Source organism: Megalops cyprinoides, chromosome 25, assembly GCF_013368585.1.
Source record: "Megalops cyprinoides isolate fMegCyp1 chromosome 25, fMegCyp1.pri, whole genome shotgun sequence".
NCBI lineage: Eukaryota > Metazoa > Chordata > Actinopteri > Elopiformes > Megalopidae > Megalops > Megalops cyprinoides.
Genome location: NC_050607.1, coordinates 4,241,788 through 4,264,186, shown reverse-complemented (window position 1 = coordinate 4,264,186; position 22,399 = coordinate 4,241,788). Strand labels below are relative to the sequence as shown.

The window sequence follows — 22,399 nt, the reverse complement described above, 5'->3', positions numbered from 1 at the left end:
TTTAATTGTGATTAATCGCGTTACACGAAAACGCTGGGCGTTCGCTGTGAGACTTGAGAACCGAGGATCAATAATATGAGGAACGAAACATACATCATTCTCTCCTTCCCGCCAAAACCTGATTCATCTTTCAAGCTCCATTCCCATGTGGCGTGGCAGCCTGCACAGAAAAAGCATAAAAGCAGGCCTACAGAGACAGCTTCTCACCTGTGCTGCCAAGCTGATCAGCTAATGTCATGCTTGGGGGAGCTGGTGGGAAAAAACTACCACGATTAAGAGCAAGAGCATTACAATGATGAGAACAAGCCTCTCAGCAAACCCTGGCTCATCTTTTCACTTAAAAATATAATAATAATAAAAATTAACTTTATTTATGTGGCACTTCTTGTGCAATAAAAAAGATTTAGTGGTATCTTGTAGCTATACACTAACCCACTGCACAGTATAAGCATCCCCCTAGATGTGTCCCTCGAGTGACATCAAAGTAACAAGGGATTCTGGGAGGTTCTGAAACAGCTATGTCTCTGAGGGTAGAAATCACCTGCTTTTCTTTCAAAACATTTTAAAATCGGTGATGCTGGTGTTTTCTGTGTGGTACTGTTATTTCAATAACTGTGTAACCCAGTTAAATCACCTCTGCCATGTACTGTAAATGTATATTTTGAGCATGCTTATTCGTGCATATTAAAACAAAATAATTTAACAACAAATTTAACTAAACTTACGGTATGTATGTTTTATTGCCATATTGTAATACTAGTAGTATAACATTATTATACAGTATGTACTTGTAGGCTACAGAAGTAGCCAAAGAGAGCTTTACAGTAAGCGACAGCACAATGCTTTGAAGGTTTTTACTTTCTCTTCATGGTTGGTGTTTGCTGGGACAGCTGATCAAAAATGAGATGTCTTAAAATGCCCACAGAACTAGAGTGAACATTAGTTGAAGTTGGGCTTTGTAGTCTATCAAGGTGTGAGTAGCTTTAGAGACTAGTTTGAGTTGAGTAGATGTGCACTGCTTTGAGTAGAGCAGATTGCCACAGTCATGAGAAGTTATCTAACCAGTGTTCCTTTAGCTGATGGTAGGCCTGTCCCTTTACAACACCATGCCAACAACTTTGATTTGCTCTTCACAGTCTTTTTAGAGGTAAGTATGATATCACTGGTTATGTCAGTAATTTTAAAATTAAATACCTCAAGGGCAAGAAAACTACAGCTGCCAACTCTGACACAGTAAATGGTTTTCCTGGTCGTATTAAGACTCAGTTTAACATTGAACCCAATCGTGCGTGGCAAGTGGTTTTGAAACAAAAACATAAACAACATGACATTAAGAAGTGACTTTAAACAGGTTTATTTATATTTGATTATTAAAAATGTTAAATTTATTGAGACTTGACTTGTGAAGATTTTGCAGAGATAGAACGATTTCTTCCCTCTAATAAAAACAAAAACTGTCAGACTAATGGAGAAGGCAATGGGGTCAAGGCAGAATAAGCTATTCACCTTCCAACCCTCAAGCTTTCTATTAATACACTGCTGCGATAAAATGTAATACTGCTTCATAAAAGATGCCTGTCATTCAAAATATGAATTCCAACAGAGATTCGTTGTCAAGGCAATACAAAGCCCAATAAATTTTCCTTTTACGTAAAGAACATGAAACCCAATCGCTTAGCAACACTAAGACATGCCTCAAAACAGGCAGAACAAGGTAAAGAAGGAGAAATAAAAAGCCTCCCCAATCTGCAAAGACATGACTTTCCAAACGTTCCCTCTGCGAAACAAACAGCCTTGGCAGGTTTGTTTGATCTGCTACTGATGGTCTATAAAGAGGCCAGGTACCAGAAGTAGGTTGTTGTATACACGAGTGGGAATCGGCATGAATAGCAAACCTGGAAGGTGACGTACAGCCCCGTAAAACACACAGCGTCTCCTAAAGCTGCGATCCTCTGTTCCACCGATCTGTAGCTCCGCCACACCAGCCAACATAACAATCCTGCTCTCTGCTTTTCACAATCCCAGGCAGCACCAGATGCCCAATTACTGCTGCAGCATAGCCAGGTCTTTCACTGTCTGTTCTTCAAATTTCTGTTTTTTTTTTTTTTTATTTCCCACCCTCGTCTCAATACAGGAGATCAAACCCACTCATTTCTACGGGAGCTGAGAGAGGAATGTAAATCTGTCAGCTTAAGCTGTCAGGGCCGCGTGTTTTACATTTGGGCTTTTATGAACGCAACACACTGGCAGTGCCCGGAATGCCCGCATGCATTCTGATTGCGTTGTCCCTACCTATAAGCACCTTAAAGCAAAAAAGCTAATTCTGAGCGCAGCACGGTATACCGGCTCCGATAAGGCAACACAAAAAAGGGAACGAAAATGATATTTGAGCAGCAGAAGGAGGGATTTAAAGGGGACGCCATCTTGCGTTTTCCTTCAGGTTATCAGTCCATGGATGGCTGAGGTGCGGAGATTCAGGGACTTCAGGGAAACTCGCAGGAAAGTTTTTGTTCAAGAGTAGTAAGTAATAATGCATCACTGAGAAATACATCTTACAGTTGAAGGAATAAGAATCTAATCTGGCTCAAATGTCCCCATAAAACAGTTACAAGAATATTAGTCTCAAGGTCATTCAGTTCACAGTATGAGGAGAACTTTTAAAAGGAAGACAATTATTTCTGCAGCACGGCTCTGTCCGAATGACAGGTTTAGTTCTGCACATACAAAATGAACACTCTCTATTCGCAACTGGTCCCTTATAAAAGTGCCCCTTTTTAAAATATCCAGGACCCTCTTCCTGAGGGTATTGTTGGCCAAACTAGTTAAAAATGTATGTAGTATCATACAGCCATTAAGAGAGAAGCCTTTCTGGGCGGAATACAGCCTCGTTGCATGTAGCTGCCACCGCTGACACTGAAGTGCCATTTGGATGTATTATCCCCCATGCACCCAAAGAGACGGAAGGAGGGACCTGCATTAATCATCAAAGAAGAAATCCGTATCTGCATAACTGCCTCAGCGATAGGTGTGAGGCCTCTCGGAGCTCCTGCGAACACTACAGAAATCAAACAAGTGTGGCGGTTCCAGATGATGCCAATGGGTGTACCGTTAAACAGCAGCAATGCTTTAGATTTGCAGAACCAGCAAAACAGCGCTCTGAAATATTGAGTTATCTGCTGCAAAGGTTATCTGGGGCTGTAGGCTGAGGGTAACAATGATATCATTCAACACTGCATCTAATCTGCATCTAATCTCCTATTAATGCACAGATGTCTGGAAGAAGGCTGTGGGTATTAGGAAACAGACAGAAACATGTGTGATGAGGACAATCAGGCCAATCAACTCATCTTCCAGCATCTCGCTTAGCACCGCATGCAGAAACGGTGTTTAATTGGCCTTACTAAATCCTCACCAAGTCAGTGAACCTCTGAAAGCTTTGATACATCTGACTGAACACACTCACAGGGTTTTCTTTTCTCACAGACCCACCCCTGGTGCGCTCTGAAAGGGGTCTGCACTGTCCTCTTTACCATGCAAAATCAGAAAGGAGAGAATCTTGTGAAGGGACATCCCTACCTGGTGGCAGATCTCGTGCACCACCACCATGGTGAGCTCCATCAGGTAGGAGATGGAGGAGACCTCAGGGTCCAGCAGGATCTTCTGCTCCACGAAGACGCTGAGACCCCAGTTCTCCATGGCGGCGTAGGGGTGCTTGGGCACGGCCAGGAGATCTGTACAGACATGGAGGGGGAAAGGGCGCAGAGATTTAGCAAGCATTCAGAGGGCTGTGGAGGCAGGTTAAAGACAAACCTGCACTCTCCTGGTTCTGGAAAGAAACTTATCCTCTCTGATCTACAAGTAAGCTAATGACATGTACATTTACATTTATTCATGTGGCAGACGAGTGAACAGTAGAAATGGTGAACAAGGGACATTGATTCTGATGGTGAATCAGTTAAGTGGTCAAGAAAAGACATTTCAAGCACGAATGTCAACATGTTGCAATAAGAATGTAAAACAGCCAACAGGGCAGCTGTTAAGTTTTACTTTGAAGTTCTCCTCATGTTTCTGTCACACAGTTTTCTGCGTGCTGGGTACGAAATCTTCATACTGGCACCGGGAAAGTACGCGCCCCTTCCGAGATCCATCTGGTTATTCTGAACCTGCGACATGGAGTCCCCGCTTCCTTCTGAGTCACTGCCAGAGTGAGGGAGGGCCTTAAAATAAAGTTACGCCTACATAGCACCATAAACACAGGAGCACACCCTGAAGAAAACAGTCCAGAGACAGCACAAACCTCAGAGTAAGCACCTTCGGATCATCAGCCTCAGAAAATCATCATAATACATCACAAATTCAACCCAAATCAACCCTCTTATTAACACAATGTGAGGGGTGATGTCCTTAACAGTGCTACATTATGTCTCTTCGCCCTGTTTTTCTGGAAATGTTTTTTTTTTATTATCTACATTACTGCACATCACTTCATTACACCACTGTAAACTGTTTTGTTGGATTTAGAAAGCGGTAAATAATTGCAAAATAATCAGAAAGTGTTTTACAAACATGACAATGTGGTGGCTTACTAGATGAAGGTTGTTACCTCACAGTTCCTTACAGCACTACTCATGCTGTTCCCTCCGAAGTTAGAAGTTTACTTTACTGTCATCCTTTCACAGTTAGGTAAACTTGAGATTGGATTTCATTTTTTTATGTTTTACGTAAGTTTTCCACAAGCCTCCGTAAGTAATTAAGCATTAATGGTAGTTGGCCATTGCCACCGAACTCTGCAAATTCAAATTCTTCTGCGAGAAAAAGGAAATGTCTTATCTCGCTCTGAAAGCACACGTGGCTGCGCTTTTAAACAAGGCGAGTATCAGCAGCTGTAACGTTGTAATGCGATTATGGGGTTTTGTAACACGCAAGATACACCGTATATCATTTGCATATTCCTCTGAGGTAAAATTGCCGCTAATGTGTCGGAATGGGCGATCGCTTCATGTGTCATGGAAAAAAAAAATTCGACATTGTGCCGCTTCTCCCCTCCCGAAAAAAACCCCAGCAAGGCAGTGACAGAGGAGGGAAGAACATCTCGGCATTTGTCACCCAGCTTTAGAAAGCAGCAGGCAGCGCGGGAGATAAGCGGGAGCCTTGATTAAAATACAGGAAAACCTCCATGGTTAAACAGATTTAAACACTGTCGCGTCAGATCCCCGTCTGCTCAGTCAAGTTTTAAGGGCCTATTGTAATTGTGATTTCCAGGTGATGAGCTTGGCAGCTGGGGTAATGAACGTTATTGTGAGCCTGTCCTTTTCATCTTGTCGCTGATACTGTGGTAAAGGGCAAGCTGGATGAAGGGTTTTGCAGGCTGAGGAGTATAAAGGTTATTGTTAACATTCTGTCTCTGTCTCTCCACACTGCTCTCTCTCACACACACGCATACATACATGCATATACAAGGTAGCACAAGCTGCAACACACACACACACTCACACACACACGCATACACAAGCGAATACAAGCTTCAACACACACACACGCATATTCACGCATACACAAATAAACACAAGCTCCGACACATAAACACACACTTGTACATACACATACATACAGACTCTCACACACACACACAAATACAAGCTCCAACACACACCCAAAGTGCACATAAATCCAAAAATGCACACACTCACACACATACACAAACTCATACACGTGCACACACATGCACATGTTCACATATCCAAACACACACACATACAAACCTACACACCTGTGCACACAAACGCAAGCATGCATAAATCTTTGAGCTCAGGCTTGTTTGAGGAGGCTTTTAAGGACCTTGTGATGTTGCTTCTCGAGGTAGGATCTTGTGGGCAAAGAGGTTATCAGGAAGAACCAGCTAAATAAGAGAGAAAAAAGCTAAGGACACAAGCCTAGAGTGAGATATAAACGGCATGAACTGAATCCCAATAACAAACAGACAGCTGGCACTGCAAACAGGAGAGCCTTTGTAGTTACATCCCACCATTTATTAAACACACTGCACTGTGGAGAGAGCCTGGGGTCTGCTCTTCGAGTGAGGATTTCATCGGTATTAATTTAGTCTACCTCCGCCTGCGTTTTCTGGGTCGAGGGAAGGAGAGACAGAGAGCCAGACCGTTTTTCACAAAGAGAAGTCTCTCTTTCTGCACTCAGTTCTTTGAGCAACGGGAGGCCAGGCCGCAGGTACTGACTGCTTCAGGAGCAACAGAAGCCTATCAGAGAGGAGGCTGTGCAGCTGTTCCGCTGAGTGACACACTTCACATGGATAGCTCTGATAGAGAGTAAGGGGATTGAAGGAGTTTCTCTTTAACTCTGTGGCAGGCAACAGTCAGATAAAGGCTTTAACCACCAATACACAAACCGCATGTGTATCAGGAGAGTGCACAATTCTGCCGTTTTAAGAACTGAGTTTTGACCAAAACCGTGTCAGCTGAGATGGGTGTGAGTCCTATTCTGTAATCAGCCACTGTGTTTTTTGCTAGATATTTTCCCATAAAGATTTATATCCAACCAACACTGGCAGTATATGAAAATGTCACATCTTCAGAAGGACAACAGGGTTATCCAGTCTGCTCCAAACTTTCACACCGTGTTCCCTCACTGAGCCGCTGCTCTCCATGGGAACAGTGATGGGCTGTCCTCATGTGAAGCCAAATTAATTCTATGGAATCTACCAACAGGGGTGCTGTCCAATCAATGAGCAGTTGACATTATTTGCGAAGCTGTCGTTGCTTGGCAGAGTGAAATCGGGGAATGTGTGCTGTGACATTAGTCTCTGAGGTATGAATGTGCCCAAACAATATCTGTTTACTTTAAAGTCAAAAATAGCACACTGGGCCTGTACTTTCACATGATGAATTGATTTATCATTTGGTGCAATCATACTCCCCAGTAACACAGCTGGATTATCGCCATGGCAATGACCTGACAGATTATACTACTAATTAATCGTGCCACATTATTTTTGATTTGGCGGAATTGCTAAAGTTGAAATTCATGATTTTTTTAATGTAGAAGAAAAATACATCAGAGAGGTACAATTGACTAGGAAATTAATTTCATACATCAGTAACAAAGAAATGTTTCTGTATAACAACTCTTTTGCACTGTGCACTGTGCAATCAGAATAACATTCAATGAACATCTATAACTTCTCACCAACATTTTTAGAGAGTTTTCACTGTTAACCACTAGGGTTTGGACCTCCTGCAGCTAGGTATTTAATTCTTGATTTTGAACATCCAAACATCCCGCGGTACTAATCTATTCAGTTTGAAGATCCATAAAAAAGTGAGACATGAGTTCTCTGGTTAGCTCTGAACACCCTGTTGTGGAGGACTGTCCCAGCCTGTGGTCTGGAATAGAGTGCGCTGAATGAGAGATCTATCATGTATTCACACAGAGTAAAGCATGCTTCCTTTATGCCCAGTATCTGTGAAATTAAACTGAAACTCTGGTCCCGCTGTTGGAAATGCCATATCCATTGACAGGGGCTTGATAAGCAGATCACAGGTCTCTGATTTTACTATGGGGAGTCAGGAATTTCACCATGTGCAGGTTTACAGCTCAATAGGATCTCCGCTGTGCATTGTTGCTGGCCTGTCACGACTGGGCGTCTAGTTTTCATTATAGCTGACTCTCTGTTTCATGCTGACTGTTTCTGGCCTCTGCCTTTAATGGGGCTAAACTTTGTGTGTCCATATGTTTTTACATTAATCTTATTTTTCAACTTAGTTGAAAAAGACTGAAACGTCTTCATTTTTTGATGAAGCTTTAGGCTAATGTTCTGTATAAGTATTATGCAGTGTCACCAGCAATGGAGCAATGGTAACCTTGGCGAACACACCCTCTCACTCAAATGTCCCTCCCTAGAATACATATCTGTAAATCTAAGCTTTATAAAAGGCTCCCCCTCACTTCTCCTGCATGTGACAAAAGGCATGTGGAGGAGGTTTCCCTCCTCCACAGTTATGCATTCTGTCCCAGGATTCAGAGCTACCAGTCTGTGGATTTTGAAGAAATTGCTAAATTTGATGAAGACAGTGCTGTCAGAACCAGTGCTCACAGTACATCAGAGGTTCTACAGAAGAGGAGTAAGGTGCATAAGAGAAATTTACTACACAGTGTACTGACTGCTAAAAATAATGCTACTTAATTTTTTAAAGAAAAATATGTCCCCTGTCGGCAATCATGGTCCTCTGAATTGGGTAATATACTGGAATCATAAAGGATCAGATTTCAGATGATTTTTAAATGAAGAGTTTGATACACTGTGGAAATCCTTCTTTTGCTGTTTAGAGGTAAAGAAAAAAAGAGTGAGAACAAACCGTGTCTGAACTGCTATATATAGTAACTGTTTTAATGTACTATATTCTTTTGTAGTGACCTAACTAACTTCTTATCACATGGATTTGCATGTGATATTTAAGCAGTAGGGTGAGGGGAGGGATGACTAAAAGGTCTGAAAAGAAATTGTGACTGCCAGAGGCAGTGCTTATGTAATTCCACCTGTGGTGATGATGTGATTAAGCACACGTGAAATTATGCATTTGTGTAGCACCTGGTGATCAATAATTGAAGTTCCAAATGAAGGAGGAGAATTATCAGACAATCCCTTTGAAATTAACCGATCCTAGACAAACTTCTGCTGTTTACAACTACAAAAAATGGGGGGGGGGGCTATGCTCAACAACGTTGGCCCAAGTGTTATCACTTTGTTGGACTCCTAGTCAAATAAAAGTACCACTATAACCACATCAAACACAACCTTCAGGCTTTGGTTGCCTGGAAATTCATATTTACTAAAATATAATTATTAAAAAAGATGTCCTTCCCTGTCTAAAGTATAGTGCATATTTCACCTTAGTAAGACCAGGTTTTTTCTGTTTGCACAGGACACAGATCCCTCTGTGAAGCTGGCAGATGGATAGGCTGACTGCTTCTCTACCCTCCCTCAGCACTCAGGCCCCCGTTCCTCCACACTGGGGAGGTTTCAGAAACATCATTCTGGATAGTAACGTCGGCAGAACGCACCGATGAGCACCATGCTGAGCCCGCAGCTCGGCTCAGTGCTGATAAAGGTATGCTGGAGAGCGCGGCCATCTCTGATGCCGGAGACTGTACTTCGCTGGCACCGCTGTTTCAACGTCCCTGATTTACGATTCCGCAGCAGTGCCGGCTAATGGCAGGCACTCCAAACTGAGACCCGGGTCACAGCAAAGTTGTCAGAGACTGCCCAGTAGTAACCTCAGACCTGCCACTCATGGCACAGAGCCCAGGGGCTTCATTGGGTCTCCCTCTGTGCCGTTCCCCATGGGACTCCAGACTCCATGCCCCTGGTGCCTTACCCCACCAGACTGCTCTGTTGCCAACTCAGCGTTCTGGAACAGTGCCGGGAAAAGGTAAGCGTACTGCAATAAGTCCTTAAGACTTCACAGATACACTACACAGATATGATCTGCCCTGTGAACTGAATCTGTAAGTGTATGCATTCATTCATTCACTCATTCTGTAAAGTAAGATAAATGTTGTACTCTAGGGGCTTTGTCTCTTTGGGTCCAAAACAGCAATAGATAGATAGATAATATTTTATTGATCCAAAAAGGAAATTGTCTTGCCAACACTCAAGCATGTTAAGAACAGAGGTACTCACTATAAAATAAACATACAACATAGGACAATAAGGACAATAAATAGATGTATGACAATAAATAGAACAATAAATACTGCACCATTAAAGTAACAAGTTGCAGAATTTCGGTAACGTCTGTAGTGTGCTTCTAGCACATATCGCACTTATGTATTGCACATGAGGGCTTTCATACTTGATTGCAATGAGTTGTTGCACGGGGGGATCAAATGGTGATCTCCCCATGGCAGAAGGGGGAGGAGTTGAACAGTTTTATCACTGCTGGTAGGAACGATAACCGGTGACGCCCCATGGAGCACTTTGGAGGGATGAGTCTGTTGCCGAATCTGTATCCTGCGGGTTCAAGTATAGCAAGGAAAGCCCCAGAAGCAGAGACGTGGTTAATGTGTGACTTTGCACTAAGAAAATAGCCCTTCCTTATCACTATGATGGATCCACTATGCCAGTGATGGAAAACTGCCAAATAGGCCAACCGTTTTCCATAGGAGTGCATGGAGACACAGGGGGAATATGATTAAAAAACATCATGCCGTGGTATACATAGCTATGAATCACTCGTCTCATTTAAATTCTCATTTTCATAATCAGTTGCAGGCGACAGGGTGGGGAATATTTTATTTGACAAATACTCTGGTATTATTTGCTTGTGACCCACCAGTAAAAATCTGTATAATATTGTGCATGTAATCTTAATATGTATGTGTGTAAGTTCTTGAAGAGAGATTAAATACCTGCCAGCGCTTAAAGAAATCTTTTACATGACTCGTAGTCCTGGAATTCATGAGGAGGTTTGTGAAACAGTTGAATGGCCTGCCTTTCTTCTTCAAGTTGCAGAGGAAATGTACTGAACCACCTTCTTCTTCATCTGAACTGAGCCTCCTGCCGACAGAGGCTACCACCTCTTGGTCCTTTAAATGAAATGATCCCGCACATAAAACTGAGGACATGTCTCTTTTACAAGGTTAAAAACCACTGATAATGTATCTTACATCTGATACTGTGAATACTCCCAGGAAACGGCGTTAGGAAGATGGGCAAACCGTGGCAACAGTACACTGTAATCTACACCACTTTAGGATCTGAAGGTGCTGGAGGTCAAAAACACACCCAGAGCACCAAGGCAGTCCCCGATAGTAATCGCGGCAGATAAATATGAAATACTGCACACTCAAGAAGAGCTTCTGCACAACCGCGAAAATGATCCAGAGCCCTAGTGGTAACAGCTATATAGAACTGTTCATTCAAATTAAAGATTTAAAAGGGGAACTGAATGGGACAATATTTGGCCAATTACATTGTACTGTACATCACATAAGATTTGAGCTCAGCTGGCTATACATGCAACAATTACACAAATAAACAGTTGAACAAATAGCATCCATTACATCACCTTCCAACTCCGCCTCATGTCTACCGGCGACATACCCTCCTCACACACAACTGATTAGCGTCCTCATACATTTCAACCCGTTCATACAGTATCATTCCTTGTTTCAGTAGTAAATAGAGATGAGAACTGATTTTTATAGCCTTTTTGAGGCTATAAAAGAGATATTTTATATCAACAGCCTGATTTTTTGAAATGATGAGTGTTGTGGCTATGTGCAATCATAAATAATTGTTCCTCTTCTCTGATTGGCTGTATAAGATACTGTATGTGTTTCCAGTTTTCCTGGCTTGGCTGATTACTTGCCACCCAAGAAACATTGTTCCAGACAATGACCTCAGCAGAATGCACTGAGCACATAGGTCAGCTCTCTGCTGGTGAAGGTACGACGGACAGCTTGTTTGGTTCCGACACTTGGGACCACAACCAAATTCAGTTCTGATGCTGCGCTCCGTGCTGAGAAAAGGGAAATCAAACATCTTGTAAAGCCAATCAGAGAAAAAGAAGTCCCTCCAACGTGTTTATGATTGCTCATACCCGCTACCCTTATCATTTCAAAAATCAAGCTCTGGATTACAACACGGATGAGTTTGGCAAAAGGTTACAACAAGGGCACAATGCTAAATGTAAAAATGCTAGGATAAACCTGGGATCACAACATCACAGTGACCTTTAAAATGTGGTATTTCAATAATGATGTTAAGAATACTCAATCCTCTTGCAATATCTGTAGCATTGGTTGGCACCTTTCAGTTTTACAACAACTCCACCATAATGCTGAAGTAAAGCAACTGTCATATATTTGACAGACTGGTGGTTGTCATCACAACAGCATTGCAAAATGGAGTCTGTCTGAGCTGCCACCTTGAGGAAGAGGACTGCAGATGTTAGTGGTGGAGTGCTGTCACGTGACCTCCCCTTGATGTAATCGCTGTGACAGTGTCCGTGTGAATTTAATTCCAGTTTGGTTGGAGGGTGGAGGCAGAGCTTTGTGAGTGAGAGGCATCACCGCTGACCTGCTTGATAATGTGAAATGGAAATATACCAGAGCTTTGGTTCCACGGCGCAGTTGACAACAGCCATTCGTCTTGAGTGGTCATTCTTTCATATCCGTCACTGCAGGTCTCCTAGCAGCTATGCTTCTGGACTGAATTAACATATGCAAAGTCAGATTGTGAGTCACTGTGTGTGTGTGTGTGTGTGTGTGTGTGAGACAGAGAGAGAGAGAGAGAGTGCTCATGGGTTTGTGTGTGCATGTGTGCCTGTGTTTGAGAGTGCGTGCATGCATTTGTGCTTTTGTGAGTGAGTGTGCCTGTTTTTGCACATGCTTGTGTATGTGTGTGTGTGTGGATGTGTGCGTCTGTGTGTGTGTGTGTGTGCATGGATGTGTGTGTGTGGTATCAGGGATGTCTAGCAGTCTCTCTCTTTTCCTCATGCTATGCGTCTCCTTAACAGCAGTGTCATACCCTCACATTTCACCTGTAACCATAGAAATGCCCACAAGAGCCTTCTTAACATATGACATACTAAATTCTGCAGTTTTAATCTGTTTTAATCTGACTGTATATGCCCAAAAAGCACATCAGCAGATAGACATTTCAGAAGGTCAGACTGGTGTTCGTGAAAGACTCTCTCTCTTTCTCTCTCTCTCTCTCCATCAGAGAAACACTCTCACACTCTCAAAGAGAAAAACAGCATTGTCAACAATCTTAAGAGTGCAGAACCATACTGGGCTCCCTGAACTGAAATATTGTACAGAAACTGAGAGAATCTGGCACTCCCTCCTAGAATTTTACCAACAGGCAACCAAGGCTTCTTTGAGGAGGGTGTTGAAAGAGAAACTTTTCGGCCAAGAAAATCTATTCGGTCTCCTCAGTTATCCCAATGTGGCCACCTGCCATTTTGCTCACAAAACTGCTGGTCTCTTTTCTCTCATATCAATTTCTGCCAAAAAGGTTCTTTTTTTAATTGCCAAGCCTAAATTGCAAAAAGACTCATTTCCACCACCGTAGCATTATGAGAAATGGGCAATTAAGACTGTAAGCCTTTCGTTTGTGTCAGAAAAACAACAAAATCACGCACTGCAGAGTTGTTTTGAACCAACACTTCACTTCGTTGGCATTCTTCAAGTCATTAAAACATCCCTCGTGGCACAACAGACGAGACTGTCTTGTGATGTTGCCATGGAAACCCAACGTACGCTGGAGAAGCTCTGCTCGTGGTTCCGTCTGAACTTGTCACCAGCTTAGTGACCACTGACTCTCAGACATCACAGCCTCGGGTGTTTCTACCGGACAGCCGATCACCTGGGGGTGAGCCTCGCCTCTTCAAGCAAGGTGTTACAATGACCCCCCCGGGTGTTTGACAGAAGTACCGCTGCTACGGACATCAAAGCCCAGCCTCTCTGGAGCCCTGTGATCCATGAAGATGAGAAAGAGGAGACACTGATTTTCGAGGGCTGTGCGGCTCGGTGTTTCATGCAGCAGCTTGTCTGAGCTCGGGTTGATGGAAGAAAGCGAGTGGGGCAAGCCAAGGCCACGTTGCCTCTCCCCATCTGTAGCTCTGGTTACTGTGACCCTGTGATCTGACTGCCCACCCAAATACAACAGCAGCAAGCCAAACCACAATGGAAATCATCAATAGAGGGACAGAACTGGGACTCGGCCCTGTAATGGACCGGTCCTCTCTCCGGGGGGGGCAGTAGTTTGTTTCAGTTCCATTTATAATCCAGATGCATCAGCTCTTATGAGCTGACAGGATTTCAGCTTGGTGGCATAATTATTTTGGTTTCCAGGAAGAGGAACTTGTATCTCAGCTTCAAAAGACAAGGGAAGCCTGTCATGTTTTTTCTTCCTTTCCCCCTAGCAGTCGAATTACAGGCTGTGCTGTGAAGGCTATCCAGGACATGTTATCAATATAGCGCTGGATCATAACTTACCTCCATGCTCAGAGTGAAACGTGAGACCCAAACCACACAGCATCTCTCCTGGCAACAGAAGCCAAATGTCTGTTCCTGCATTATGCGCAACATGAAGTCACCTCCAGGGACATTATTTTTAAAGTGTGATGGCTGCCATTGAGGAAATGCCCTTTTTTGGAAACTTGAGAAGCCTGAAAGCTCTGTTGGCTTTTCTATATGAGCAACATTCCTTTATCATGGCATCAGTCCAGATCAACAGTATGAGAGGAAAAACGTTCTAATATCAACTGATCACTGAAGTTTCCAGTGCACTGAGTATCTACGGTTTTTAAGGAGAGAATGACGAGCAGAGAGAACAGAGCACACCTCTTCTGTCCTGAGCTTTGACTCCGGATGCTTTAGCCCTGACAGAGAGGGACAGCAGTGGGTGTATCCATCACTGTGGTGCCTGCCCCGCCCCTGGGCAGATCTGAGAAAAGGATCCACGGCGCAGCAGTGTGACATAGTGGTAAGGAGCAGGACTCGTAACCGAAAGGTTGCCGGTTCGATCCCCGCTAGGACACTGCTGTTGTACCCTTGGGCAAGGTACTTAACCCACAATTGCCTCAGTAAATATGCAGCTGTATAAATGGATAACATTGTAAAGAACTGAATTGTAAGTCGCTTTGGATAAAAGCATCTGCTAAATGAATAAATGTAAATGTACACTCTCTTTTGCGCCATCTGCTCCTCTCCACAGAATTATGATTTTTTTATGTTCATGGACACAACATGCAATATAAAGCAAGCAATTGAAATCAGGCCACATCCCTGATTAAATAAATCATCATTCTTAAATGCTTTCACATTGGACTCACATTGGCATATGGCTGAAACACAGTAAATAAGCGTTTGCCCTACAAACTTATAGCTGAATACTAAAGGCCAACTCAAGTTTACAGTGGGGAAAAAAAGGGCTAAACAAATCTTTAAAATAAGTTTTCAGAGGTCGGGCTATTTTTATTTAGTGTATAAAACACTGGAGCTGCAACCCTCTCCCTGCAGCGCCACACTGATTGAAGCTGGAGGCAATATCATGCTTGCCTGCCCTGCTGAAGTCACGTATCAGGACTCGTCCATCTGGAGAGACTCACGCTGTTAACCTTCGGCCTCCTGTGTTCTGCGGTCACATTCTACGCGAGGGTTCTAATTGGTTTTCGTCCCATCAGTCACACACGCCTCTGGCCATGGGCTGGAGAGGGCGGCAATTGGGTGAAATTTAGCGGTTATGATTGGACCGTGGCTCAGAAAAGCAAGCATCACCCTGGAGAATGAACCATGAATATCACGTTTATGGTGTGTAGCAGGCCAATGCAAAAAAGGACTGCCCTTTCCACACCAGCTAGTACATACCCTGTACCACATATCTGTATGATCAACTGATTACTCATCTGATCAATGGCCAGCCCTATGCAACGTATACGCCCTGTAGGGGGAGCACCTGAGCACCCCTCCTTTTTGCCACAACTTACAGGCTTCAAACACAAGTGTGTCAATGGTCCAGCATCCTTCATCTGAGTCTGAGAGTGAGAGGAAGTCAAAGGGAGAGTTAACAACATCCTCACAGCTGTTCACAGGCCCCACACTGCATCACAGGGCATCTTAAAGAAACTTGGCGGCTCACAATGGCATATTTACACTATTTCTTGGCAACTGCAGGAAAGTGATAACAGCGCCGTCAGGGGAAAAGGGGACCATCACAGAGAATACGCCTCATACGGCAATCGGTAAAAGTGGTACAAAGTAAGAAATGAACGTCAACAGCTCTCCCCTGTGGATTTAGACAATGTGATGAGACGTGTTTACTGCTTAAAGGCGCATCTGCATAAATATAACACCTGTAACACCTCTGTAATGGCACCTTTGCTGTTTTCTGCAACACTGAGGGTTTACAGAAACCTGTAAATGAATTGTAGAAAAGAAGGAGCATAACACCGGAACATCTGTGGTATAACCAGTCACACACACAATAGCAGGCAAGCACAGAGTAGGTGACAGCTTATGGCACATAACTATATATGTGACAATATCAGCCCAAGACAATATAATACATCTACATCATACACTGTATATGTCCTGGTAATGTCAGGTCAGTATGCATCATTGCATATATTTCTACTCTATTTCTTCTCTACTCTATTTCTACTCTGCTCTATATTTTCTTGCTATGTGTTTGTGCAGCAGTGTTTAGTCATTTTCCATAAATGTGATGCGTGGTTATGGATGGTTTTACAAATGTTGTACTATGCTCTGTTGGCTGAGTCAAACATTACCTTAGTGGGGGCTGTCCAGTTAGTGGATCAGAGGCACATGGTAACGAGCACCATGGCAGTTACAAAAACAAGTGTCAGGATTTGTTGAAATTATCTAGAATTTAAAGAGAACTGAGTGTTACTTTCTATTCAGAAACTTATCACGGTAAACACGCAGGCAGCCATTCACCTTCTTAAAGGACAGAATTACCTCAAAGTCAATACTGTTCCCTCTTTAAAGCAAACACCCTGGGTGAACTGCACATCAATCAGCTCTGTGCTTTTATAGACTATACAGTAAACCTGTTTCTTCTTCAAAGAAAAAAACATACATTGTTCAGCTTCAAATATGTTGCAGTCTAAATATTTAAATAAAGAGTTGCAATTCCACTTTTAATCATATTTACTGCAACCATGAATCTACCAAAGAGAATCCTGGAATACAACATCCACGTCCAAACTTTAAATTTTCCGTATCCACCATCTCTGAAATACACACTTTAAGTCTGCTAAGGAATGAATCATGGCACATTATGTAACATTTAACATTATTAATGCCTTTAATGTTATGATCTGTTAAATGATCGCCATTAACCGAGTTATATAACAAGCGTGTTTTGAGGTAAACTCTTCAGACGGCTGATATAATGTACAACTGTTCAGTAAACTGTGATAACACGATGAGGAACCCGATGTTTTTCAACAGCTAATATTTGAGGATCGTTGTATTACAGTACAGGCAATCAGTGCAGCAGCTGAAAAGAATATGTTCAGGACTGTCATGTGACTGCACTCGATAATACTCCTGGAGACATGGAGGGGCTGTCAACTGATGTTTCATTAATCCAAATATAGCACACTTATCATTCATCAGAGGGTAGCTTCTTTTTAATTCCACGTCTGGAATGGCACAGAAAATACACAAGGACTTAAAAAGTAAATTCAAAGCATAAACAGTACAATGGATTCTTCTTGTTCCAGTACAGTGCCACAGGTTTTGCTGTTGTCCACAAAAGGTCAGAGTTTGGAATGAAGCCTAATTCAGTTTTCTCCTTCTGTCCAGAGATGAACTGCATCTTTCCACATGTATTATGCCTCAGCGTCCCTGTTCTTTACACTCTTTCTGATGTATATCATCCTGCAATGTTTGTTCCTGAATTTTAACTGTTACTATTTGACTCATGAGACTTGAGAAGGGCTCAGCCATTCCTTTTCTTAAAAGGGTGTCTACTGACACTGTGTCAGTAGACTCCTTAATGCGCTTTTTCACTTTGTTCAGTAATGCTGTGCTTGTGTGCGTGTGTCAGGGCGTACAGACTGCGCTTGTCTGTGTGTGCATGTGTACGTGCTAGCACGTGTGCACACCCCAAACAGATCCAGCACATAACTATATACGCTTTTTCACAGTATACAGTACAGACTGTATCTGTGTGCACATGCACACAGGCCAGACAGATGTGTATGTGTGTGTGTGCATATATATGAGTATATATATGTGAATGTGCGACGGCTCTGTGACAAACCAAAGGCTGGTTTCTGGTTTCAGGCTCAAAAGTTAAGCGTTCTGCCTAACGAGGCCGGCGCTGTAATTAATACCACGCCGCCTGGGAGGACGGGCTCATTTGCATTTCCGCAGGAAGGGAACGCAGTTTCGCGGTTCCCTCCCCAGGACCGGCGGAGCGGCCCACTTTTCGTGTGCTACTCGCTGTCGGGTTATTAATGAGGAGGGGAAGTGGTGTTCCCGTCTCAGAGACTCCGCTTCCTCACAGCCCCGGCTAAACTCCACCACACGTCCAGCTGCTGGCCGCGGTGCGGGCCGGATAAGTAGGTTAGCCGTTCACAAAGCCATTGTCTCCTCAGCCGTTTTCATCATGCCAGAATCTCCAGATTATCAAAGACTATTATTTGGCAGCGGTCGCCACTTTTGAGGATGCAGGATGGGCTTGCAGACAGAGAGCTTTTTCTGGCAGGAAGCTGTCAATTTGAAGCCCAAAGCTGATTCCCGCCCATTTTCCAGTGTGCTAATTTTGCAATGGCTGGGCAAAGCCGGCACATTTTAATTACAGTTTAAAAAACAGGGTCAGTTTGTAGTTGGTAGCATAGTAGTGATAAATTATTATTATTATATTCTTTATGCAGACTAAGACAAATTAGACAGAGAGAGATTGATAATCTCAATAGCTCATAGTAATACTTTTCTGCTGATCTAGCAATACGGTTTACGATGAAAAAAATTAAACAAAACAGATTGAACCTAATCAATATCTTCCTTTTTGCCCGTTTGCATTTTTTGTTCTCGTTCAATACAGTAATCTGAGCTTTGTCTACAATGTGAAGGTTGTTTACAGTTTACAAAATCAATGCTATTGATGAAGTCACTGACAGAATCTCAGAGGTGCACTCCACAGTATTACAAAGTGGGTGAATGCAAACAAAATGACACATCTCTGCAGTGGCTTTAAGTTGATTTTAACTAGGCCCCTTGATAACCATACCATTTGATTCCATGCACAACACCTGACTGCCAACAGTTGAAATAAAGTAATATGAGGCACTGTATTTTCAGAAATGCAGCAATTCTCTTGCTACCAATTTTCCTCCAGTAGAAATCACACTTAACAGCAGAATCTACACTAATACGTCTCTGCTTTGATCTGACACTGTACTCATATAAACAGGAGATCTGTGTTTGCCTAGACAGGTGAATCACATGGTTTAATTCAAGAGCAGGAATCTCAGGTTGTCTGTATTAGTGACATAATGGAACATGTTGATTGTTTTGTCACATGCTCTGCTAAGCATATTTAAAGGTACTGGATAGTGCCTCCGGATGGCACTTACAGTACCTGTCACTTCCCACAGGTGAGGTGGCTGGGTTGTGTTTACACAGTGGTTTACACAGTTGCTAAGAGACAGCCTTTCTCACCTGTGTGTATGTGTGTGTGAATACCTGAGATTGCCCAGGAGTGTCCAACACACTTCAGTTCTCAGGCCATATGATTGGACAAAGTGACGCCTAAGCCTAGGCACGTCGAGGGAGACGGATTTAACTCTCTTTATTGATTGGCTCGACCTTAAGTCATCCTTGGAGCTAAGAGCAGGCAGGGAGCCAGCATGGCAAATTAGCTGGATTCCACACGGTCAAGTTTTCTGTGGCAACTGATCTGTCGTCTCCATCCCATTTTTTAAAAATCTGCTAATCAAGAAGCCAATCAAAGCTACACGGTGAACTAACATAATGAACTTGCTGAAGTTAGGGAGGACAGAATTTCCATTATATTTATGTATGTACTATATATTGTTATTTTAAATCATATCTCCATTGATTTCCCCTACATGGGATGCCATTCCTCACACCTGCCATATTCGGCCTAAAAGTGGCAGCAGGGTGGCTAAGGGCTTGTAACCGAGAGGTTGCCTGTTTGATTCCCTGCTGGGGCACTGTTGTTGTGCCTTTGAGCAAGGTACCAACAGATGTCTCAGTAAATATCCAGCTGTATAAATGGACAAAAACTGTAAGTTGCTCTAGGTAAGAGCATCTGATAAATGACAGTCATGCAATAAGGGTCTGGCCCTTTTTGGGGTTTCATACATTTAATAAACTGTAGTTTTTCGGGTAAAGAAAGGGACACCATAGCTTGTACTGATTCCACAGGGTAGAAAGGAGGAGGCCATTTGATTACTGACGACAGTAGTCAAAGTCCAGGGGTAGGAAGACACTTTGGTGCACACCGGTCAACAGTATCTGCAGTGGTGGTGCATTTGCTGGGGTTAAAGTCATGACCAATAAGAGCTAGTGCATCCGCTTGTCACCACCCCTCGGTACGATGAGTAAGTCCAGCCAGGGAACCTGTGTGACCTCCATCTTACAACCCAAGCTGTCACAAAGACAGCAAGACATGAGGGGGAAGAGACAATCTCCCATACATGTCAGCTTGGTGCCATATACCTGGCAAAGGGCAACACATCACACCTGAGCAAGCTGACAATTCAGGAGGACCTGGCCGTACACGAATTCTCACAATGCCATGTTCAGAGATGAGTCACATCTCAATCTGTTCCAGCCTGACGGCTGGCGAAGAATATAATAGACGTGGGGAAGGGTATCATCCATTTTTCTTTATATAGCTGTATAATAATTATAACTTCAGCGGTTTCGCAATAACAGTTCACCAGTAGAAATCTTGCCCAGGGTCCTGTAAGATCTCTAAAAGTTCTTTTTGATGAACAACACCCTTGTAAAGATACCGCTCAGGGTACAGAGTGCAATATTGCTCCTTTTTTTTGTTCAATATCCTCTGTGAGGATATGACAGTGTCAATAGGAAGGCAGTGTGGGGAACTGAGTCTCTGTCATTGAATTGCGCTACAAAACAACGTGTCAACAAGGACACAGGGGAGACGCATACTGTAGACTGATGCAGTCTTTGCAGCTTGTCACACTGTACTGTGAGTGACAATGAGCCTAATTAAAAGTGTGAAAGCACAATTACACTCAGCGAGCGGCTGTATCTCACCAGTTAGTAAAAAAAAAAAAAAAAACTAGATTCAAAACTCTCTCCCCTGATATTCATATGAAATTCATGGTTGTCAGCGTCTGTTCGGCCACATCCCAACGCATCCAAATTGAGTGGATGCCAGCCACTGTGAGGAGGATGACGAAGGGACGGCTGCATTTCTGCCACCTGAACAGTTGTTAGAGAGCGGCACCGTGGAGCGTTCAGACATCCGAAATCAGCTCCACGGGGCTCCTAACGCCGCAGCCGCATGCCGACAGAGGGAGAGAGAGCAAGCTCTCCTCCACCCACACTGCAGGCCACCGGCAGCCACAAGAGAAAATGCACACATTACCAACAATCAAACCCCCTACCCCCCACTGCTGCCACATATGCATCACAATTTATCCTTTTTTTTAGACTTTTGTTTCCACAAAACAAAGAAAAGTTTAACTCCTGAATCTGGCAGCCCTGTTATTATGGGATTGCTCTGTAAACACGTAATTGTGGAAAACAATCAAATTCATTTCCATCAACTTTCCCCATTTATATATTTTCACCCCCTGTGTTTCAGACTCACAAACTATCTAATAGAAGCAGTTAGCAAAGTCAGAGCACCTGTACAGGACCCTGGAATAGGTCTGCAAACATGAAGGTGAAATAACCAGATGTCTTCATATGGGTCAGTGTCCACCAGTAGGCTGTTAGACCTATAAACTAAGACATTCTTAGGAAAGAACTAGCATACAAAATTGGTTTCATTCTACCACAGCTACAGTAGCATTTATCAGTAATGCAGTATGCTCTTTGGTATGGGAGCAAATCCATTGACCCACACCACGTCCAATTAAAATCCCAGAGCATTCACCATCACAGTGTATTACATCAGAGGTCGGTCCTCTTGACTTCCAGCTGAACCAGTCGGGTCATGGCTCACAGTCTGGAATGCCTCCCGCAGTGCGTGATCAAAAACGCAACGATATTGGCGACAGGTCAACCCGTTATATCAACAACCAATTCCCAGAAACCTGCAGGCCGATGTAATGTTACCAAACAGGAGCACGAACACAGCACACAGTTGCATTCTCCTCTCCAGCCATTCATCTAATTACCTTTACAGCAGTCAATTACTGATCCGGCCCACAGTAATTTCTGCATGTATGTGCACGACAAAAGCCTTATCTAAAGCAACGGGCCAATTACCAAGCTGTTCCGCCTCGTTGTAAAGATCGGTATTGCTTTGCTTTTGGCTCAATGATGATAATATCTGTATGAACTGAGCAGAGCAGAGGACACAGAGCGAGGGACCTGTGTGAGAGTGGGACCAACGATCAGTATTCCTCTGCTACGCTTATTTTTCAGCACTGTTTTTTTTTTTTACCTGGCGCTCGTTTACCGCGTTACTGGCTGTACTGCCCCTTGTTCTGTCGCTGTTGCTGCTGGGATATATATTGAATATACAGTATCTTTCCACAAATGCCTTGTAAGTCACTGTGACTCACAGCGTCTGCCGAACTAATAAATAAATAATGCTGTCGCCATAACCAGCAAACGTGCTGAGTCACAGAAGAATTTTTTTAACAGATCCTTTGAGCCTGACAAGCGCACAGGCTGC

The 22,399-nt window shown here is 43.3% G+C and overlaps 1 protein-coding gene across 1 annotated transcript in view; it reads right to left on the bottom strand.

Moving 5' to 3' along the window:
- The window catches only part of LOC118772008 (thyrotropin-releasing hormone-degrading ectoenzyme-like), a 115,654-nt gene that overhangs the window by 64,654 nt on the left and 28,601 nt on the right, over window positions 1-22,399 (bottom strand). Inside the window, exon 4 of the mRNA XM_036520231.1 lies at window positions 3,577-3,731. Within this exon, the coding sequence (XP_036376124.1) occupies window positions 3,577-3,731 (155 nt within the window). The remainder of the gene's footprint in view (window positions 1-3,576; window positions 3,732-22,399) is intronic.